This window comes from Pavona decussata, unplaced genomic scaffold, assembly GCF_977016875.1.
Source record: "Pavona decussata unplaced genomic scaffold, jaPavDecu1.1 SCAFFOLD_361, whole genome shotgun sequence".
Lineage (NCBI taxonomy): Eukaryota > Metazoa > Cnidaria > Anthozoa > Scleractinia > Agariciidae > Pavona > Pavona decussata.
This window is the reverse complement of record NW_028145740.1, coordinates 92,310-116,576: the sequence shown is the minus strand read 5'-3', so window position 1 is coordinate 116,576 and position 24,267 is coordinate 92,310. Positions and strand designations below refer to the sequence as shown.

Genomic DNA, 24,267 nt, shown 5'->3' with positions numbered 1-24,267 from the left:
TTCCTAAGTAATACAACAGTGGAAAGAAGATCTAGAGAATTGTTCAGCACTTTAGTGTCAAGATCAGAATTTGGAATACTACCTTCATCTTAGCAGCCCTATGCTATATTTTTCCAAATTCTGGTCTTGATATTAAAGTACTGTATGAGTCTCTTGCAAAATACAAAGCAATGTATGGCGCTTTTTTTCCAAATTGAAGCTTTGTTATGTCTGAAAAATGCATGGTTACCCCCCCCCCCCCCCCAATTTTCTTTATGGATACCAAGAGCACTTGCTAAGTTCTGCTTTCTCCGCGCAGTTTTAACAAACCGCGCAAAAAATATCCCTGTATTAGTAGGCACCACCCATAGGAAACCTGAGTATCTAGAGATGCGCAGAACGTATGCGCAGTAACAATAATGGGCACCGTCCTTAATAGGGAGACTCCGTGATAGGGGGAATTTTAGTCAAACGGATCTGTAATCTATTCTTGCCGGAGACTTAGCTGCTGTCCGTATCATCGGGGTGTCCGTAATAGCGAGGTGTTCGCAAGGCGAGAGTTGACTGTAGCGGGAATTTATTTCAGTCAAACGTCCGTAATCCATTTTCGCCGGGGACTCAGCTGCCTGACGGTCCGTATTTTCGGGGGTGTCCGTAATAGCGAAGTGCCCGCAAGGCGAGAGTTGACTGTATCTACTGAAACAAAAGAATTCATGGCCGCTAACTCTCGGCCGTTGATAGAAATTCCACTAGGGATAAATGAGTCACGTTGAGACGGAAGAGGGAAAACGGACGCGCGATTATTTAAAAAAACGCAAAAAAAAACCCATCTGTGGCAAATGTTGAAGCGTTCATTTTGTAGTTAAACATGGGATAACCGATGTGTCTAGTTTCATACACTACACATATCTTTCATTAAAAAAGAAGAAGTTAGCCAGTCAGTAGAGGTCGACCGAGTGATCAATCGTATCGTCACCAGTCCAACAAGCATAGTAGACTTATTCAGTAATGCCTTTTAAGATCTCTTACCGCAAAACGGGCTTATGACATTTTGTGAAACGAAACGAAACCAAACCAGAAGAAATAAAACAAAAAGTTGAAAAACAAGGGCTGGTTATATCAGAAATACCGTTTTCACTTAACATGAAGGCCAATTACCGCAATACTTTTTTCGCTGCGACAAAATTAAATCTCTGATTTCGCAAAATAGTAAAACGTCGTAAAAATGCTATTTTGCGAAATACGCTGCTTTAGCCTGATGAGTTAATTTTCTGATTGTTCTTATGGCGAAAACTTGATGCATGCTTCCCGATAAAACTTATTGTTGTGAGAGGTGATTGCCATTCGTTTTAACGTATAACAACCCGTTTCGCAACATAGCAATTATGGAAAAATTACTATTTTTCGAAATATGCTGGTTTAGCCTGATCAGCTAACTTTTATCTGTTCTGGTTGTTGCTGTGGAGAAAACACGTTTCCCGATAAAATTTCGCAAAATAGCAATTTTGGAAAAAATTACTTTTTGCGAAATATCACCTTGTTTCTCAACTTTTCGTTTCGTTTCGTTTCGCAAAATAGCCTTAGCCCCGCAAACGTTATTAAATGAAATTGACCAGAAGAAATTAATCGAGTTATGGCTTCGGAGTTTACATAGGCGTCGTTACTGTATACGCTGATGATTATTAACTTTTTTAAGAGTGTAAATCACAGTGAAAAACTGATTAACTTATGCCTTTCCAATGACAGCAACACAATCTTTCTAAGGAAATAAAATTAATCGGTGATATAAATGACAATTAAGTCAAACGAAATGCCGCAATTTAATCTTGAAGTACCTATTGTACTACCAAATTACGAAACTACATAAAGCGCTAAAAACGATATTACGAATGGCCCAGATTTGCACACTGTTACACAGGGCTAAAAAAAATTAAATTTGATGAGAATTCCGGCTAAATTTATCGGGAAATTGCAGCTTTAATCGAGTTTAATGTCAACAAGCTCGACATGGCTGGAATTCCCGGTGATTCTCATCAAATTTGACTCCTTTGAGCCCTGTGACTTCTTCCAATCCCGTTCCTCGCCGTACCAACCGCTGACCAAACAGCTGGAGCATTCTAGTGTGAGACTGTATTTTTTTTAATAGGCCTTTTCGACGCCATTTTGACGAGTAGGCAAACAGGCTTGAAATAACAGTGTTTGTATGGAAATCCGATGTCAAATAATTTTCATAAAACATCGCTTCTGAAAAATTCATGAATTGGAAACTTTCGGCACTAGGAAGAGGATTTTAAGGAAACTAGAATTGGAGGGATGTAGCTGTGACAGAAAGCGTCCAGTCGTGTTTTGAACTTTCCATACATTTCCCTGTATTTTTTCCCGCGAACTATTTTTAGTAGCAGTTCACGGCTGGTTCGCTATACAGACAAATGTATGGAAAGTTCAAAACACGACTGGACGCTTTCTGTCACAGCTACATCCCTCCAATTTTGTTTTTAAAATCCTTTTCCTAGTGCCAAAAGTTTCTAATTCATGAATTTTTCAGAAGCCATGTTTTATAAAAATTATTTGACATTGGATTTCCATACAAACACTGTTATTTGCCTACCCGTCAAAATGGCGTCGAAAACCGTGATAAGGCCTATTTCGTGAAAGCCCTTACACTTTTTTGACACTGTTGGTGAGCTGTTTGTCGAGTAACCACTGGTGACAAGGCGACTGAAGACTCAATTGTTAAGTTAGTGAATAAAAGTGACAGCTATTCTGGGGTCGTTGTTTTGTCTTTAAAATCACTGGATAAAGTGATGAACTAAAAGCGCTGAACTGGCGCGCTGCGTTGGTGGGAGGTGAAAACGGCGAATATTTGGTTTATTAACTGAGAGTTGATAAAGCAGGTAATTGCTGCCGTAAAAAGATTTGAGAACCCACATAGAATTTCTTCGAAATATTGTCTTAGCCTGAGAACTGGCCGTTTACAGACGGACCTATTACGAGTGTCCAATGGCCGAATGTTAACAAGAATTGTGGTGTTAAGAAACCAAGCTTTCCTCAATTTGATTTGATATGTCATAAACTGGAGCCGCCAATAGTAGACATCAACGCATTCATTAAATTTCGTTGACGGCCTAAAGGTGAGATGGCAGAAACACCTTCGAGGAAATTAACAACGTAACCATAGGAATTTAACCTCATTTAGAATTATTTTATTTGCCTGCTAAGAATAACCAAGCTCATCGGTAGATCTCAGGTTGTTTAAACGAACGAGAACAATGCGTCTGTTTACGAGCAAAAAAGTTATTTTGATGTGGTCTGGATTTGGGTTTCTTTTCTTCACAGTTCAAATCGGCATTTTGAAAATAACTTCGCGTGTTGATGAGAGGAGTCTACCATTTATCCCTGCGAAGAGGACGGCACTGAAAATTCTTCTCGAAGCACGAGTTCTTCCCGAAGGTTAGTATATCTTGGAGGAATATCATGCCGTTTGTCCTTGCGGGAGTACCACATAATGTTAAAGTAATAACCTTTCATGAATACGTGGGATACTTTGGCATTTCTCACTTTTCCTGAATTGATATAAATGTGCTGCTTTAGTATGTAAAAACGAGACTCGAGTGACTAAGGCTACTAGTGCAGTTAGCAGTTTTAGCGCTGAAAAATCTTAAGCTCTGTAAGCTGTTGGCCTTTAAACTAAAGTTTTTGGATAGATCGATTATAACTCTTTCTTTTTGTCCGCAATGGGAGGCAATTTAATGGCTTCTTTTAGATGGACTTGCATCAGCAATATTCTGTTGGGTAGTTGTTTCCCCATATGATTGCCCGTTCAATTTGATCTATTTTAATTTTTTTTTGTAATGTTCAATCATCTCATATTTCATCGAAAGATCAAAGACTTTACAACCACATTTGACTATTATATTTTGCCTAGTCACTTGTTGCAATTGGTTATTTTTATTATTAATTAATTTTGTTTAAACACAGCTACACCTCATAATGTCAGTGATAACATGATCCAATGCCGTATTCCAGAAGACCCTGTTTTTCCGCTATGTGATTTTAAAATCAAGGTGGGTAACTCACGTTTTCGGCCATGTTCTAAGTAAAGCTCAAAAAGTTAAAGTTTTGATATTAAATATCTGCATACGATAACACAAGTTTAACAATTATTTCGCGAGCGCGCGTTGGATATGAGATGATAGATAGCCAACGAGGCGCGTAGCGCCGAGTTAGCTATAATCATCTCATATTCAACAAGCGCGAGTGGAATAATTGTTTTATTAAAAACAATCCGGAAATATTGCTTGATCGTGCTGGTTGCGCCTTGCAAGAACAACCAGAAGACAATTTAATGGTCCCTGTTTCTCGGGCATGGTATAATGGCTCATATACCATGGCCGCTAAGCCAATCAGATCCCTGGAATTGCATTATACAATGATCCAGTTTTTAATAAAATGAAATAGTGATTATTGAATAATAATGCTCATCAGGGCTAGTATAATATGATACTAGACAAGTACTGATTATCATCACCAACATCCATTGTCGTCATCATTTAGCCATCATCATCATCATCATCATCATCATCATCATCATAAAATGATTAGTCCAGTTGCTTCCCAAGCTACTTTATATTCGCTTTCAATTAAGTTACATTCCTCAACAGCAATGCAGCATACTGATGTTTGACAATATTTGCTATCGCCGTCACCATTTCCCTGATCATAATCGTAATCGTCATCATCATTATCATCATCATCATCGTCATCGTAAAACCATTAGTCCAGTTGCTGCCCAAATTACTTTTACACTTCGCTTTCATTCAAGTAAAGTTCCTGAACAGTAATACAGCTTACTGATGATTGACAGCATTTTGCTATTGTCGTCACCACTAACTGATATTAATCGTCGTCATCATCATCATTATCAATATCATGCAATTGGCTCAGTTACTACTTATACCACTTTTACCCTCAGTTTTCATTCAAGTTAAGTTCCTGAACAGTAATTTAGTATAATACAATACTGATAACATTTTTACTATAAACGTCTACAGGAGTTTAGCAAGAAATGGAACGAAAAATGCCATGGAGAGAAACACAGGGTTGATCCAAAGAATACTTGTTCCGTGATTCAATATTTAAGCGAGGTAAGGGTCATCACTGAGATGAATCGTTTAAAATGTGTCTCTGTTCAGGCCAGCTTAAATGTGATACTGATTTCCCAACAGAAAGAGGCCTGGTGCCCAGTCTTGCCATGGAGACAACACAAAAGCCCTTTCGTAATTTCAACGGAGCGACAGAAGGTAATAGATACTGATAACATATACGTACATTTATAGGCCAACAAAACCGGTTTAGTAATGCAGTACACTTTTTGTATTTAACTCCTTGTTAGCCTGCGAGAGTAGTCGCGAGATAATTGTTATATATTCCATCAGCTTATTCTATAGGAAAGCATTCATGGTTTTTATTTATTTACTTATTTTTTGTATTTGAACTTATCAAGATGCGTCGTCTTCTCGTAGGCCACTCTTCAAACCAATCTTTCTGCGCTTCTTGACAAGTTTAAGGGCGAGAGATACAATTGGATAAGAAAGCGTATTATGGGTACCTGGCCACACTGGATGAAAGCCATTGAAGAAATACGACTGACGCGAAATGTGTACAATAAAAAAAGAAAAAAGGTTTAGTTTGTTAATGGTTATTATTTCTTGTTGTTGTTGTCATTTTTTCGCAATACCATCTATTTTTGCCATTCCAAAGAACACAGGGCTTTTCAGAGGTCTTCAAGGGCATAAATAGGGTTTTACAGGGGTACTCAAGGGAATACAGGGGTTTAAAGGGGTGTTCGAGGGCATACCGGGGTTTACAGGGATGCTCAAGGGAATACAGGGGCTTACAGGGTATTCAAGGGCATACAGGCGTTTTATTGGGGTATTCGAGGGCACTGACACTGGGTTCAAAGCAGCATATAGGGGTATGAAGGGGTATAGAAGTCATTAAGGAGATATTGTGATGGGGAACAGGGGAAACCGTATGGTACCTTATATAAACATGGATTAATTACCCCCAGGCTTATTGGCATTTTCATTTCATAACAGTGTGTCGTGCTAAGATCTGTGTCTGTCTGTGTAGATCCTGTTGTACTTGGCTGGAATGGGAGAGCACAAGTTCTTCTTAGACAACGCTTTTATGGGAGGGCCATTAGGTGAGCTGACCCAGTGGTGCGATCTGATAAGTGCCCTTTACATATTAGGACATGATTTGATCGTCGGCTTTCAAATGGAGGATATTCCAAGGTAAACTAAGGCAAAAAAATTAGCTAATAATACCTGTAACGGAATCATCATCAACAACTACAACACTTTTGAAAAAAATAATATATAATACTCATGGTTTAAAGGGAGGGGTTCACGGTTCTGCGCATGTCCATGAATCAAAACACTTTTTCGCCTTTACTCGCTATGACCCAAGCCTGTCACTTTAAGGACGGTGCCTACTAATATCGAAGTATTTTTGTGCGGTTTATGACTTTGCGGGAAAAGCAGATCTTAGCAAGGGCTATTGGAATCCAAAAAGAAAATTGGGGGTAGCCACGCATTTTTCAGAGATAATTAAACATTAATATCTCTAAAAAATGCCAAAATATAAAGCAATGTATGGGATCTTTTCCTAAATTGAAGCTTAAGTATCTCTGAAAAATGCATGGTTAGCCCAATTTTTTTTGAGATACCAAAAGCATTTGGTAAGCTCTGCTTCCTCCGTATAGTTTTAAACCGCGCAAAAATATTCCTGTATTAGTAGGCACCACCCATAGGAAACCCGAGTATCTCGCGATGCGCAGAACGTATGCGCAGTAACAATAGTAGGCACCGTCCTTAATTCGTTGTTTATGAACCATTTGGAAGGGAATAGGAAACTCGGGTGGTAATTTTTTTCATGTGATTTCGTTTATTCGCATGCAAATAACTGTAAACACATCAGCCGTGGAATAAATCCTACGGGTCAATGCTAAATTCAATATCGACTATATTAGTACAATCCACTAGCATTTTCTGTGAATTTTGGTCATCAGTCATTTTGCTTAGACTAATTATAGAATTGATTACTGAAGTACACTTGACTGCAATTTTTAAGACCATAAAGTTGATAAGAAAGAGAAAAAAGCATTTAGATTCATGCACATGAGTGGGCTGAGACGTGAACCCCTTCCTTTAATATAAAAACGCTGCTTAACACAGTTCTTAGAAATTTCTTTTCTTTGTTTCGTCAACAGTTCTCTAGTTAATCCTGCTCCAGATGGTTGCGTTCGTGATACGTTAACAGACGAACTTGATTTGATTTTCACTGATATCATGGGGGTATTGATAGTGGCGTCAAAAAGTGGCCCTGATTATTCGCTACACAAGTTGGTATTTTTTTCTTTACCACTTCATATCCAACTACCATTACAGTCAATTTTAATCTATCATACCCTATTAAATGACCACAAAACAAGCTGTTTTTGGTTTCAACACAAACATGCATCGACATATATATGGAAAAGGCTGTCACGAATAAAATAATCTTCGCACCATAGAAAAGACATACATCACTCACCCGATACCTTCAGCTCAAATTAGTTGTACAATTTACCAAAAACACAAAGGAAAAGTCGTTTCCATTCATCCATTCACTTATTCATTCATTCATTCATTCATTCATTCATTCATTCATTCATTCATTCATTCATTCATTCATTCATTCATTCATTCATTCATTCATGCATCCATTCATTCATTCATCCATCCATCCATCCATCCATCCATCCATCCATCCATCCATTCATTCATTCATTCATTCATTCATTCATTCATTCATTCATTCATTCATTCATCCATCCATCCATCCATCCATCCATCCATCCATCCATCCATTCATTCATTCATTCATTCATCCATCCATCCATCCATCCATCCATTCATTCATTCATCCATCCATCCATCCATCCATCCATCCATCCATCCATTCATTCATTCATTCATTCATTCATCCATCCATCCATCCATCCATCCATCCATCCATCCATCCATCCATCCATCCTTAGATTCATGGTGGGTCCCTGTGGTAACCAAACTTTCAACAGTAGCCTTATGAATCACTTTTAATGATTTTGTACTTTTAAGAGTTTTATCATAGACATTAAAGGTAATTTTGTTAGTCTTCACAATATTTTCTCGCAAATACGTCATTTTCTTGGTTTTATGGCAAGGCACTTGTGAAAATGTTACAATAAGGAACACTGCTGTGGTTTCTGTCAGTTTTTGAGTAATTAAAAAAAATCCGTCGACGTTTATGCGGATAGAAAGTCCTCTGTACATGCATCCCTTCCCGTGGAACAACCACAGGCTTTTTGTTTCGCGTTAAATTCAGCGAAACAAATTTCATGATAAAATGCTTGGAACTTTCATGTCGATGAGAGTTTTGGGATTCGGGAAAAGTGCTCACATTTGAAGTCTTAAGTTAAACAGTGATAACTTTGTTTTATTTTAACCAATTCCCTTCAAATTTTGCTCAGAAGTACAAAAGGATGTGTTTAACGTGTGTGCAAAACATTATATTATTTCAAAGCCTTCCAAGTGGGAAATTTATCTTGTAAAGGACAGAGGCCATGTTCACACAACGTTAGTGCTTGTTACACTTTAATATACATGATTTACAGCGTAATAACTCTTCCTGAAAAGGCTTTGGAATAGGAATTCCACTCGGGCCTTATAAATTAGTTATTGAACTCAGTGCTGAGTGCAAAAAAACTTCAATGTTATATCGTTTCACTTCTAAATTTTAGAGAATGGTTAGAGTAAAAAGTTGATCAACCATGTTACGAAAAGGACCCACTATTTTCATTAATTGCCGAGTCACAAGTAAAAGATATATTAAGTTACCTCCGTTACATGCAGACCTTAGAACAATCTATCATGCAGTATGGTTAATTTTCTATCCGACAAAAAAGTGCTTGTGAAAAACACAACTAAAGAGTTTGATCCGTAGGCACTAGTTCGTTACAATAAGGACCATTTTGTAAAAAACCTATAAATATAAAAACTAATTGTTACTTTAGTTAGCGAAATGTTGTCTGCAATATGAACCTTACTATATCTTATTTTTTCTACGCTGTAACACCTATAAATAAGTCGATACAGCCAAAATTATCAACAAAAGCCATATAGATTTGACAGTTTTTACTGGAAAATGCTGTAACTCAAGTATGCTAAAGCTCAAAGTCATCCTTAAGCAAAGCTTGTCGAAAAAAAAAGTGTGTTTATCTATAGACAGAAAAGCATCAGTGGTAGATTCAATTGCCCGGTTACAAAAAGGACCTTTTAGAAAGCATGTGATGTTTAAGTCAAAGGTAAGTTTCCTCTAAAATTGGTTCAGTTATCGTATCGTTCTAATCTCATAACGAAAACATAAGAATTTTGTTTTCTATAATCTGTAATTAATAGGTCAAAAGAGAGATAACGCGAAGTACTAGTAGCGCAATAATATCGTCACAAGGAAAAAAATTGTTTCCGTGTATTTGTTTCTTGTGTTCTTTAAGCTTGTAATTATAAAGTGACAGTACCTAACAGTAATAATATTATAAAGGACACGACGGTGCAGAAGTTTGTTTACGGATTGATGATCTCTCAAGCTCAATGCGTGGTGGTGCTTTTGATGTGCAGTTTGATGTGCGAGATATTGTTTTGGCTGTTGATTATCTTTTGTTGTTAGTCCCTTAGATATTTTGCTAAAGCACAATCCAGTGTTAGGTAACTGTTAAATATTTTGAGGATTCAATTTTGAGCATTTTTTTTCTTTGGTGGATCGGCGGATTTTCTAGTTCAAAATTAGATCATTCGCTCTCGATTTCTATCGCGTGATAGTTATTGAGGGCGAGGCCCGAATCAACTATCATGCATAGCAATCGAGAGCGAATAATCTCATTGTTTTAGTATAAATCTACTAGTCGTTCAAAACTTAATAACAAGACAGATTCACATTTAAAGGGACAGTATCACGCTATTTTTAGTAACACGTTGAAAATCGGAAAGACGCTATTCGGTTGATAGCAGCCAAGATATAATGACAAAATTCCGTTAAAAGACTCAGAATGCAAAGAAACTATCCACGGATATTTTTGCCGGAGATGACCAAGATAGAGAGGGGTTCAAAATTTAAAACGTCTGGCGGACGTTTTCAAATTTCGCTGTTGTAACACACTAAAAATCGCCGGTTGTACTATATTTTGGTTCAACCTTTCGTCTTAGAATCACTATTAATATTTCTTTAAATTAGCGATTGAGAAATTAATTAACACAGTGTTCAAAGTTTAAATTTAGTGAATTTTGGCCAAAAATCATGATATCTCCCATCGATTTCCCATGATACTGCCCCTTTAAATGATACAAATAGTTCACATTGCATTGGCTTGAACTACTAAATGATATAAAAAGTTCACATTGCATTGGCTTCTGTGTAAGCGCCTTTGCGTCATTCGCTCGAAACTGAAACGAGTAGCCGTGTTTTTTATTGTAAAATGACAATCAAAGATATACTAACGTAAACGTGCCCTTTGGAAGCTTTTACAAAATGTGTTAGTGAAACGCAACCTATTATAAAATTTACGAGTTTTAAAAGTGTAAATGAAGAATAAAGTCATTCAGTCTCTTGTTTCGATTCCTTTTCTTACCGTGAAAAATCGTCACTCCATATCTCGTTGCAATTTTTGTCTTCTCTGGAATCGCCTTGACTAGTAATTATCCAAAATCCTCTTCACAGACACTTCAAAAACGCGAAGAAGTGGCCGCCATTTTGTTGACAACCGCACATTGTAAGGCTACTCACTCTACTCACTATCTTCAACAGAATAGATAGTAAGTAGCGTGGCCAATAAGACAACAGCAATTATGATAGAATGCTAGTAGATTTATACTAATCTATAATCTAACAAAATTATTCTAGGCGTGTCGCGCGAGCGTGAGGCAAAGAGAGTAGCTCCAGGCGCGCGTGCTGCTCACGGCTTTGCCCCACGCACGCGCGACCCGCCTCGATTTTTCTTCCCTGTTGGTTTTCGAGCAGAGGAGAGATTGCTCACAGTCTATTGTAGTGTCAGTCTTACTTGGGTGAAAAACTAGAAAAACGATGATAGCGTTATCGCTGCGTGACTGGTAAAAAATATATATTAATAAAATTAAAACTACATAAGACAAATTTTCCTTGGAAGGTGATAATTAACAATATAAGCATGCATTTTTTGAAAAAAAAAAAAAAAATAGAAAATCAATCCGCCATCCGCAGTCCGCATCCCCCTGTGTGTATCCTCGTTTTACAAAGACCCATTTAATTCAGTGCATGGCGTTTGGCGTTGTGCAAAAAGACCTCTGTTGAAGTTAAGCCATTTAAGAATGACATTGTACAAAAAGACTTGTTAATAAAAAACAAGTGACATGCCATATTATATATTTAAATAATATTTTCGAGGAAACAGTTTCATGTAGTGTTGCTTTTCTGAGTCAGTTAACCTTGGATAAAGAGGGGGAAACATTTTGAAAGTGCACGTTTTTCTTTCGTAAATTATTGCCAACTGCAGAACAGTTGCACCGCGTCTTACGTAGTATCCCTTCGGATACTGGTTCAAACGAAGAGAAGGAAATTGTGTCCACCAGCCCAAGACACAAGTGGAATCAGACAGAGGTAACTGAGGTAGCCACACTGTTTAAAGGGCAGATTGAAAGTGGTACAATAAGTACCGAAGAAGTGAAAGCCACTATCACAGGCAATACAATTTTGTTCAAGATTCCTCCAGGTAGTGTACGCGACAAAGTGAGAAGCTTAATCAAAGAAAACAAAAACAGAAACACTGCAGAACCCCCAACTTTAATGGAAAGTCCAGAAGAGAGGTTAAGACGCATCGGATTATGGAAAGAAAGAAGCGCTCGATTAATGGACATTGACTTTGTCGATGACAAGTCTGTTGTTTCAAATACAACAGTCAATTCTGGCATTGCTTTTAATGATGAACAAACTGACCTGATGTATGAGATTTTCAAAGAGCTTATTGAGTCAAATGCTCCAGTAAAACGCGATGAGATTCTTAAAGCTATCCAGGATCACGACAGAGGGCGAGTCAGCTTGCAAGGATTCACTGCATTGCAATTATGTGACAAAATTCGCACAGAGAGGCGAAGATTAGCCCGAATTAATTCAAAGAAGTGACCATTGTCTTAATAACTATTCCGTTTGAGGAGCAAGCAGGTTGTTCTTCTACCACATTTCAGAATTTGACGGGAAGATAAGACAATTCTTTGAATACGGAATACACAATATCCTGTAACTTGCTCTACCAGACCTAAAAGGGGTGCCTTTTAGTTGCCCATTGAGTAATCTAGCCGGTCCGTTCACGGTAGATAGAAAGAAGTCTTTGTTTAACTTCATTTGAGTGTCTCTGTTCATTTTAACCAAAAGCCTAAGTGGTTACATTTACATTATCTAGTTGAGTTTCAAAGTGCAACATTTAATCAGGGGCAGACGAAATACGTTGTAGTTTAGTAATGATGAGTCACCTTCGTGTGAGGCAATTTGTCATGGAATCTCGTTGGAGTTTGAGGCCTCTAGTTTGTTATCTAAGTCAAATGAAAACGTTTTGTTGGAGAATATGTTATCATATTTCTTCTAGAGTAACTGCAATGGATGCCGTTAGTTTAACAGAGAAAAGTCAAACAAAAATAATAAGAAAAAAAAAAGCGTAGATGACAGATGAAGAGGGCAGAAAACAGTGACGTAGTATATGGCCCAAGCTCGAAGTTGTTGTTCTCACTACTTGGGGGTATAACACGAAGGAACGTTTATTTTTCTGCTTTACTTTCGTTTTTAATCAGTGCACGACATTTAACCAACTCCTTTAACAAGAACAAGGTAGAATCGCAATGAAGGATTTGCTCTCGTTACTTTTATAACGTTCAGGCGGGAACTCTAAAATCATCTACCGTAATTTTAGGATAACGTGATGCCTTGCACGGTAATTCGTGGGCGATATTGCACTTGCGCACAGTAATAATTAGCATATCTTTCTTTGAGAGAGTTACAGTAGTTGAAATTATTTTGTTCTTAAATCTTCAATGTGATTCCCAAACGATCTGGACGAAACAAAGTAAGGAGAGCAATATTGAATTTGCAAAGACCATGTCTATCCATTGAAAATGAATGCTTTAAAACTGACTGCAAGAGAAATTCTGAGTTAAGTGAAATAATATAACAACACATTACTGTCTATCATGAAATCGGTTTGAAACTCGTGAAAATAAACCAGAAATGGCCAAAAAAAACAAAGAAAGGTTGTTTCTAGAAATTTCCTGTGAGTTAATGAACTTTAGTAAAAAAAAAAAAAGTCACCGAAAAAAGCGAGTTGCCGCGATGACATAAAAACACCTGTTTCGCACCGAATTCATAATAAGAGAAAGTATACGTTGATTTCAGCTATAAACGATCAAAATACAAAAAAGTAAATTAACTATGAACTTAAGCAAAACTATCTTCAAAACATGTAAGTTATAACCTGTTAATTTTCTAAAACAGCGAAAGCAGATTTATCTTCTAACAGAGTGTTAATTGAGCCATCCGTCCTGTGACCTGTGCAGTCAGTAATGCGACTTATGCAGGACTTGTTCGCGATAATTGGGTTCAGTCTATTAGAGAAGTATAGAAGACCTGGCAAGTGTAAAGCATACTACAAAGTAGAATTACTCGTATCAGTTGTATTTATAAACAGTGCAACACTTTAAGGGTAGTTTGTTGCAAAATTCCGTTGAAGTTTAAAGTTTCTATTATGTTACCTAAACATTGTAAGCAAAATAAAAACTTTGTGTTTGTTACTTTGGAGAATATGTTAAAATTCCAATAAAGTAATGTAATCGATGATTTTAGCTTTAGGAGAGAAATTTCCAACAACGATAAGAAAAAAGAAAATGAGAAATGATCCTTAAGAAAAGAAAAAAAAAAAAAAACAAGGAGTATCGAACTTTGTTACAAAAAGGAACAAACAGGGTTACGAAAAGGAAAATTTAAGGTTACTGAAAGGACCACAAATTATTGACGGTTACAAAAAGTACCATGTAAAGTTACCAAAAGTAACATGATTTCCTTTTGGTAACCTCACATGTGACAAAAGGGACCAAGTTACAAAAAGGAATGTTACAAAAGGGAAAAATGTTACAGAAAGGACCTCGCATCGTTACGATAGGGCCCGATAAATCTAACCATCCATCCATCCATCCATCCATCCATCCATCCATCCATCCATCCATCCATCCATCCATCCATCCATCCATTCATTCATTCATTTATTCATTCATTCATTCATTCATTCATTCATTCATTCATTCATTCATTCATTCATTCATTCATTCATTCATTCATTCATTCATTCATTCATTCATTCATTCATTCATTCATTCATCCATCCGTCCATCTATTCATCCATCCATCCATTCATTCATTCATTCATTCATTCATTCATTCATTCATTCATTCATTCATTCATTCATTCATTCATTCATTCATTCATTCATTCATTCATTCATTCATTCATTCATTCCTTCCTTCATTCATTCATCCATCCATCCATCTATCCATCCATTCATTCATTCATTCATTCATTCATTCATTCATTCATTCATTCATTCATTCATTCATTCATTCATTCATTCATTCATTCATTCATTCATTCATTCCTTCCTTCCTTCCTTCCTTCCTTCCTTCCTTCCTTCCTTCACTCACTCACTCACTCACTCACTCACTCACTCACTCACCCGTTCGTTCGTTCGTTCGTACATTCTTTCGTTCATATCAGCCATTCAATTATTTGTTCGTTCTTTCTTTCGCTCATTTATTTATCCAGTTGGTTTGTTCCTCCATCCGGGGACCTTTTCTTTGCTTGCTGTAATTTTTTAGTTTTCTTTTTTCTGCTTTTCATCTTATTTTGTACACATAAGAGTAATTTAGATCTTTTTTTTTTCACTAGGTGCAAGTTGCGTGTGTTAGACTCATTTGGAACAGATGCAGAATTCAACTACAAGCATTACAAGGAGAAGATTCCTGGAGGCAGATCACCTTGGGGAGACCTCGACCTTCACTTGCCACAGTTCATGACAATGTATCGTAAGTACGGCAAGTTTTTTTTCCCTTGAAAATTTCGTGCTGTTAATAACAACATTGTTACTCGTTGAATACCGAAATTTGTTAAGCTGCTAATTTTTGGTACTGGATAAAAACACTCATGCAATGGGAAACATGTTGTAAAAACCAAAGTCTATTTTTCCGCTATTAACACGCGAACGCTTACTTCGAGTAATTGGCGTATTTCATCTCCACTTCTGATCGGCCAGACAACACTGCTGTCATTGTTGCTTAAATGATGACAAACAATCGACGCATTCTACGAACGTAAACACAATCAGAGTTTTCTCAGCCATGGGCGACAAGCAGAATGTTGTTCCTCTTGTTCGCTTGTTTTTGCTTCTAGCCAAGGCTGGGTAAACTCATATTCTGGTTTCCACAACAGATCCAATAGCATCCAAATGCTATAAAAAGGGAACATTCAACTCCCGAAGGTGGTCTGAGGCCCACTAATGTGTGCGCTTTAGTTAGACCTGGGCGCCTTCCGTTCCAAAATATTTTTTCTTTGCTATTTTCTTTTCCAGCTCACAGCCCTGACAACTCCTTCCTCGGGTTTGCTGTTCCACAAAGAAAAGGAAACAATGGAATAAAGACGAGAAAGGCAGCTTTAGTTTATGGCAAGGATCCAGGCTTTTGGAAGGTGAGGAAAAAAATAAAACCGGAATGAAGAACAAGTGATCAACGAACAACGAAATTGTGATCGAATTACAAAGCTCACACCTACAAATTACCCCTTTGGCTAAATTATAGAATGTAATATTTCTTAACTTGTTTTTTTTATCACCAAGGGTGAAAATTTTTGCAGTACTGTACGCTGTTAATTTAAAAGATTTATTCAGCGTTAAGTGCTTATTTAATCATGATGCCTGTGCCAAGAATGAGAGTTAGCGAAGCCTTGTAGAATTATAATTTAGGGAAAAACGGGAAAAGCAAAACAACGACAGTCTAACATGTTACTCAGCCCTTGGGTACATATCGTATCCCCTATAATTAGACTAGACTATTAAGAATTCTATTTTTCCGTGGGATTTTCGAGACTAGACGCTTTGATCGAAATAATACCACCATCTTGGTTTGTAGCGGCGAGCGCAACCTGGGGGAGCGTCTAAACTACACCATGTACCCTGACTAGGGGCCCCCTCGGTAGTTTAGACTGTCCCCAGGTTGCGCTCGCCGTTACAAACCAAGATGGCGGCAGATCGAAGCGTAAAGCGTCTCGAAAATCCTACGGAAAAAATAGGGACTGTGAAAACTCTTCAATTGAACTGACTATATTTTAGCCAAAATAGGAGTAACAAAATTAACCCATAAAATAGTGCTGTATAATTTTGGCGAGCAAAACATCTTCCATTTTCGGGGACTTTATTAAAACCGAACTTTTTACATCATGTATTGACCTGAAAGTAATTAAAGAAATACACTCAGTTTTAACAAAGCAAATTATTTTCATCCAAAATCCTTCACATACAACTTTATTCTTTTAACGCGTCTTCGAAAACGAATGGGTCTCGGACAACTTAGACGAAAATCGTTTTAACTAACTATATTTTTTAAACTGATTTCCAGGGCTATGGTGACTACATTGGCACGGTGAAAAAGCACTTCAACGAGGTGCACGCCACACTGGGTGGTACTATTGTAAGTAATAAGCTATTTCACTCAGCGAGAACATTTAGTTTCCTCGCGAAGGCCCGAGCGTAGCGAGTTTAATAAATTTGTCGGGCCGGGCCGGCCTGAGCAGAGCTAAGCCGCGCGAATTTGAGCGAAAAATATATTTATATATATATATGTTTATATCTTTGAAGGTGTCCGCACTGTTGCCTAGCAACAGTGAAAAACAAAGTATTAATAACGTCAGACTGTCTGGCGTCGTCTGGAGCAAAATTTGCATACATTGGAAAAAATATGCGTGCATGATCAAATTTCAACTGCAATGTTCATTAATATTCACTGGATACAGAACTATCTCTCCAGAATCTTTTCCCTTTCTTTTAGAAATCTTTTTTGTGAAATATTGCATTGAAGAAATTACACGTTTTGTGGCCGCGGTAAAATAATTTTCCGTGGGAAATAAATTCATCGAACACGACAGCGCTGCACATCTGTTGTACATTACATCGCGTCAGAAATAGATTTTCAACCGCAAACTAGCCTGTGGAACTGTGAAAAGACCATGCTCATCAAAAAAAAATCCTATGCCCCTTTTAATCTCCTCATTTGATGCTACAATACAAGTAAAGAGGGCTTTCCACCCAGCCCCAGCTTCGCGAGGTTTTGCGAGTCACGTATTTCTAGTTAAAGCAAAGTACTGAAAAGTTGCTGAAAGCGTTTTGGATCAGGAGTCGGTTGCACAAATGGGAGTTTTCTGTCGTCATTCTGTGCCTTAGGAAAGATTTTGTTGCGTTCTCTTTCAGTTGTCTCCCCTATCCTCAACAAACTGCCTTTCTTTTTCTTTCTTTCTTTTATTTTTTTGAAAAGACTTTATTTACTTCTTCACAAAGCACTACAACGCTATCTTACATCTCATTTCTCGAAAGCTAGCTGGTATCATTTCTTACTTTAAGAGACATAGCCCTCCCCCCCCCCCCCCCCGACGACAAAAGGAATAAGTTTTCGAGAGTTGCAAAAGTTTGAGGTGACAATTCGCCAAAGAAAGTTATAGTTTTTCATCAAAATTTAATCCGAATTTCCAAGGTGGCTGCGAGTCCTTTCAAACAGGTATTACATCGCGTATCCAATATGGAAAGTAAAAAACTTTTAAGTTGACTTTTAGTCGAGGAAAATTTGCTAAAAATTTTTTTTCCAACTAAAGATCGAAATCTACGTTTTAGGACTCGACATGTTGAACGAGCGCATTATTTTAGTTTTTTTCCTATATATGCTTTTAAGCAGGCACAACTATAAGGAAAATCGAAATAATGTTGTATTTCTTTATTTATATTTTTTAATTTAGGAGAATCAACGAAAGAACGGCGTCCCTGAATATGTTATAAATCATGGAATTGTAAATATAACGACACTTATTGATCTGTTGGAATCTAGTAAGGTACGTGCAGTGGGTGGCTAAGTAACTGGCTATTTTAACAATGCGCTTTGAATTTCAAAACTTGATAAACTGGTTTCCTGTTCAGGTTTTCGTGGGTCTGGGCCAGCCATATGAAGGACCAGCAGCCCTTGAGGCCTTGGCTAATGGATGTTTCTTTCTAAATCCCAAGGTATTGTTAGTTGTACTTTTAACTATTATGATGTAACTAAAGGAGAACTGCAAGATTTCAATTTTTATCTTTTACAAGGTATTGATTTTGAGGATCAAAGATTTGTTTTCATATCAATATGTAAGTGTGTTTTTCACAGTAACATTCACACACTGAATCTCTCATGCACTGTTCATAATACATTTGAGCTACGGGTTGTATTTTGCAGCGAGTCCGGCAGTACCTAGAAGCTTTGTCTTGCCTAACTAAGTGAAATCCGTCGGAAAAAACTGATTCACGCATCTTACCACCGCTCAACAACTGCCTGCTACTTGGCGCGGTGTATGAGAAACAACTTGCTATAAATTTGGTAACCTAAGCGGCAGGCATCGAAGAGACAACTAATATGTAGTATCGTGAATTAGCCCAGACAACGCATATGGCCGCTTTACATTATCCGAGGGAATGATGACAATCTTTAATGACAACGCCAACTGAACTTCAATGTATAAAAGATCGTACAAACTATCAAGCTAAAAGATAATTCAACATTACTACAACAAACGTTAAAAACCTAAGATATTACAGTGAAAAGAATAATTAAATATCTGCTCTGAGGGCATAATATCAGGCGTTAGCACATATAAGGCGCCGGCTAGCAAGTTAGGAATTAAGAAGTTGTTTTTAACCCGAATGCATCCCCCTTTTTATTCTCTGAAACAGTACGTACGACCACTGGATCGCACAAATTCGGACTTCTTTGCTGGCAAACCCTTCAACAGAAAGGTAAACAAACAAACAAGCAAAGATTGACAGGATCTTCCCCTTAATTTTATACGCGCGATACCATGACGACAAGGGATAGCTCCGTTTCAATGCTGGATTTTCTGGTACACCTTTGTTTTAATGATAATGTAGAATCAATCATAGAAGATAACATGGTAACTAGGTGACCGTAATTTTTTGGTTGTTTATCATGTAGTTTAACGGATCAAAGTTTCAGATTGCTATAACAGGTTGTTTCGCAAGCCAAAATGTATAGCGTCGCTGAAAGTTCCCTGTGTCTTGAGGACAGTTTAAACTGACTCAACAAAAATTGGCTGACAAACAATCACAGACAATTGACTCATTTATTATGTCTCAAAGTGAATAGTGTAATATTGCTAATAATGAATGATACTGATTTTTTCTGTATTTGTACGTAGATCACTTCTCAAAATCCGTACGCGGAAGTGTTTGTTGGGAAACCTTTCGTTCAGACTGTGGATATACATAACTTAACTGAAGTGGAAGAAGCCCTCAGGGAAATAATCAACACTAAGGTAGGAAACTTTTCACAGTTATTTCAGTTAACGTTATTGGATACGTCACAAGATGAGGACAAACTTTAAACTTCGTAGTTGTCAGTGAAAGCAATGAGATGTGACAAGAGTAACGCAGAATTGAACCCCTACCTGGTCGAGTAGGCTTATATGGAAGCTTTCTTCCTACAATTAAGCTATATACAATTCGCTTTTGGCATCGATTCTCTTCGGAATAAATGGACAAGGGGGGTGGTGTTGCGTGGTGTTGCGTGGGAGAGGGATGATAGAAACTGATGTTTGGTAATTTATCAATCAAGTTGATAACTGAAGGTAACTTAGCCACCGTAAAGAGATTCGAGTGCTGGCGTTTTGAGCGTTAGCCCTTCGTCCGAGCCCATCGTCTATTCGCTCTGATGAAGGTCTAAAATTTTATAAAGCTCGAAACGTCAGCACTCGAATCTCTTTACGGTAGCCAAATGAATTTACCTTTATTTATCAACTCTGTCGGTATCTTCAGAATAAAACGGCAAAAAACAGGAAAATTCCCAATAATGTTCTCTTTTGTTTATTTCATACAGGAAGAGCCTCATCTGCCTTATGAATTCACTCATGTTGGAATGCTAGAAAGAGTCAACGCTTATGTCGAAAATCAGGTATGGGTGACGCTCACAGTGGTGTTTGAGTTGGTAATATCTTTCAAATTAGTTTCATGTCTGCTTCTGTGATGCTTCTGAGACTGCCAGTAATGATGATCTCGCCGGAGTGCTGTACCGAGATTTGAACCTGGAACCAGAGGTTCTTTGTTTACTGAGTTCCAATTGTTTTTTTCTGTGATGTATAGTCAGTAGGTCACCCTAGCCATGTGCGTAATTTAAGCTGATACCTCCCAGTTTTGATTTGAGCCTCATGCCCTTAAGATGACGTCACAGTTAAGTCCCACGCGCGTGAAAAGACTACAGATTACCTGCGAGTTACGAAAGTTATAAATTTTATTCTCAACATACAGGACTTCTGCAAACCATCTAACTGGCCGCCACTTAGTGAGCTAAGGATGATCCTGGGAGGGGAGGGTGAGGCGTGCCTTGAGGTGTGCCACAAGAAACAGCTGACATGTGAACCCAAGTATTTTGTCTCTTTAAATACAAAGGAAACCCTTGAAAGGTAAGCTAACAATTTAGTTGGACTCTTAGCGTTTTAAGGTTGGACAAGAGATCCAGTTCATGTCTGTCAGTTCTGATTATCGGAGAAATATACACAAGATTATTGAATGTGTTTCCTTCTGCCTTGTGCGTTTTTAAGGTTGTTTGTGGTCTAGTCTTTCAACCAAAGTTTTGTTTGGACGGTGCCGATATTAAGAAACTTGCGGTTATTTAAATTGAACCGGTGCCGGCCGTGTGAACAATTTTTTTGCATGGTTATGCATTCGGTATCAACGCCAATTTTAGAAAGTATTTACATTATTTGTCCTGGCACGGACGGAATTTGGACAGATACAGATCGAAAATCTTGCAAGATTTTATAAACGTATCTAGACGTGTATTTTCCACCTGTTAGCATTGCTTAATGCTGCTTTTTGTTTGTTTTGCTGCCGCTTTGACTAATTATTATTTGATGTAAATTTTCAATTCAATGTTATTTCGAAGTGAGCCCTCTCGATGGGTTTTTTTTTCTCTTAGGGCAAACTTCGACAATAAAATATGTTAAAAAAAATCACGTCCATGTTTCTAGGTAGATAACGTGTTCAGATAGAAAGATCGTAATTCGTGCAGATAGTGGTGTATACTAGAAAACCTTTTGAGCACAGAAATCAGTGTACCGAATCTAGAGTGGAAATTATAAGATGTAGCTTGTAGCTATACCAGGACAAATATTCTAAAAAAGAGCGAGGCTGATTTCACGGTCAGGGAAGTATATTTTCCAACATTTCGAAAGGCACGGCCTTCGTTCTTCAGGGTATGTTTGAGACAATACTGACTACAATACACTACAATTTCCAGGGCGAATTTCCAGTGTAAATCTACTGTGTTCCTTGAGAGTCTTGTTGCGCCTGCGTTTAACACAACAAACAAGGCCTGTCTGCTGCAAAGCCAACCGCTGCTCTTTAGCTGCCGAGCAGCCAAGCCTGGTATGGTCCGCGCCTGTCCATGCCGCTCGTATCGCAAAGAACAAGTGGCTTTGTGTGAATCATGCTGATCGATCCAAGGCGTGTGTGCTTTGATTTAGTTCCTTGTGTTTGGTATCAAGGATGTAACGCGAGAGAAAAGGAACTTAGTGGAATTTTATACAGTCAGGAATTAACACAAAGGCGGCCAAATAAGTGCTATGCGCCTTAAACTTTGACAAATATGAACATTAAACTGATAAACAACAACGGAGCATAGAACGCGCCTTTACAGTTTAGAATGCAAAATAATGAAATTATCAACCAGCAAATTACACTCATTTTCTCCTTGCAGTTCACAGCGCCACGTACCAACTGAATGTGTTGTCAAGTTTTATATGCAACATCGAGAGGATTAAACTTTGAATAACTTAAAGGCCTATAACACAAGCCAATACAACACAATAAATTTTATTAGATGATCTCAAATTGTCAGGATTATATTCAGACCTAATTTAGAACTAAGTCCATCGACAATGGTGAAAGAAAGTCTAGCTACAATCCTCGGCACTTTCTGTTGGGAAAGTAGCCCGGTATGGCAATAAACGGGTAAAGATTCACGGTTAAAATTCCGCTATTGTATTTTAGAATTTTTCTAACTTAGTTTTAGCACCTATTACAGGATTTTTCAATTGTGTTTGTTAATTTTAATGCTTTAGCTTTTTAGCACTAGGTTTAATGCGCACGGGTCTTTAGAAGACCACTTTTTAGTGATAAGGATTCCGTGGATAAATAAAGTTGTTATTATTATTTATGTTATTATTTATTTGACATTAGCACGGAGGGGGTGGGAGGGGAGGGGGAGAGGGGTTGGGGAGAGAGGAAAATAAAAGCAAGACAAAACTTCCCAAGAGTTTTGGCGACGATGTTAGATTTAAGCATTATCGTTTCGCTAAGTGAAAAGAGGAAACATTTCCTTCAATCTTGTAATTCCAACAGCCTTTCCTCCCCAATCACCGGCTTCTTTCCCTCATTAAGAGATCGAAGAAAGCCATGTTTGAGTACCGCAGGGCAAGATTGAGCGGCTTAAAATGAGAGCCAATGACAACTAGCCAACTCTTTTTCACAACTAACCACTCTAGCCAATCACAACAGACCTAGACAACACAATGAACCGATCAAATTATTAGCCTAAATAGCACATGCATGTAACAGTGGCCGCTAAGAGTGGAAATAAGTGTATCGAACCTCTGATATCAAACAGACGTCGCTGACGTTAACTGTGTTGTTAGCAGAGAAGTTTAGATTACAAATACGAGATTGGACTTCAAGTTTTTAGCTAGTGAAGTACTTCAATAAGAGATCCATCCTAGAAAGTTTCATTTTACTGTTTGTGAGCGACTAACTTGAGGCAGTTGTTTTGAGTGATGATATAGTCAAACCCAAAATCACAAGATGACCTACGTTTCGATAACTTGTTCTCTCCACTTCGACGTTCTCACAAAAACTCGTAGTAAGATGACGACGGCTATCTCGTTTTCCCGCCAAAAATGATGGTTCACGCGCGCGCACACTATTTGGCTATTGCAAAATCTCATAGTCATACTCGTACTAGAATATAAAGATGTTTATTGCCTTTCCGGATATTTTCCTCAGCCATTTGGCGAGTGGGAAGCAAGCAATGTAAAAGAAATAATTAAAAATAACCAAATAAATTGATAGAATTTTTTTCCATTCAAGACTTGTCTTGCTCTGTTTCGTCTTAGTTTGTAATGCTATTGAAAATGTGTAATATGTCTTAGTACATTCACCAGCAAATGCAATCTCCACACTTCAACAGGTTTCATTCTAAAGATATGGCTAAATATACACCTATTCGTCACTGACATTTAATAAGGGTTGTCATAAAACAAGAGAATTACTGTCAGTGTCAATAAGTGAGGGTGAAAAACACGAGATAGACATTATTAAAAAATAATGACCACCTTTGGTTTCACCACCAAGAAGAACGACCTGTAAGCGGAACTAACTAAACTGAGCTAAAGATAAGGTAATTGTGTCTCACTGGGTTGAGTACCATGAAATTTCGAAAATATATTCTCCTAGTCTGTTCACAGCCACCCGCTCTCCTAAAAAAATCGGAGCAGCGAACAGCAGGGCACCGAAACACGTTTATCAATGGTAACCCATAGATGGCACTCTCTCGGTTTATTTTTTTCTGGAGCTAGAGAATTCGGCTAGCCCTCTCGAGTTCCCCTCCTGCGAATTCGAATATAGGCTCCTAGCAAATATAAATCCTCAATCTCGGCCAAAGCGGTGTGGCCGAGTGATTCGTAATCTGGAGGCCCCAGGTTTTAGTCCCTTCTCTAACCTGTCCACTTAAGCTCGATTTGTTTTCATGAAAGCCCCCTGTTCAAATCCCGGGCCACACTTTGTAAATAACCAACTGGTAAGGCTCCTTTCCAGTTGGAATTTTAAAGGAGCTTCTTTTGTTTAA

The 24,267-nt window shown here is 37.9% G+C and overlaps 1 protein-coding gene across 2 annotated transcripts; it reads left to right on the top strand.

Moving 5' to 3' along the window:
• Nucleotides 1-2,750: 2,750 nt before the first annotated feature.
• Nucleotides 2,751-22,200, top strand: LOC146452941 (alpha-1,6-mannosylglycoprotein 6-beta-N-acetylglucosaminyltransferase A-like). 2 transcript variants are annotated; one of them, XM_085097201.1, is made up of 18 exons: nucleotides 2,751-2,873; nucleotides 3,316-3,429; nucleotides 3,958-4,043; nucleotides 5,031-5,123; nucleotides 5,205-5,279; nucleotides 5,502-5,660; nucleotides 6,112-6,275; nucleotides 7,253-7,384; nucleotides 15,017-15,153; nucleotides 15,696-15,811; nucleotides 16,738-16,809; nucleotides 18,125-18,217; nucleotides 18,303-18,386; nucleotides 19,089-19,151; nucleotides 19,571-19,687; nucleotides 20,248-20,322; nucleotides 20,676-20,830; nucleotides 21,667-22,200. In XM_085097201.1, exons 3-18 carry the CDS (start codon nucleotides 3,984-3,986, stop codon nucleotides 21,860-21,862), a joined length of 1,791 nt encoding a protein of 596 aa, XP_084953327.1. In that variant the 5' UTR covers nucleotides 2,751-2,873; nucleotides 3,316-3,429; nucleotides 3,958-3,983; the 3' UTR covers nucleotides 21,863-22,200. The 2 variants fall into 2 exon arrangements, with proteins under 2 accessions (XP_084953327.1, XP_084953328.1); XM_085097202.1 differs by lacking the exon at nucleotides 2,751-2,873 and having other exon boundaries at nucleotides 3,249-3,429.
• The last annotated feature ends 2,067 nt before the right edge of the window (nucleotides 22,201-24,267 follow it).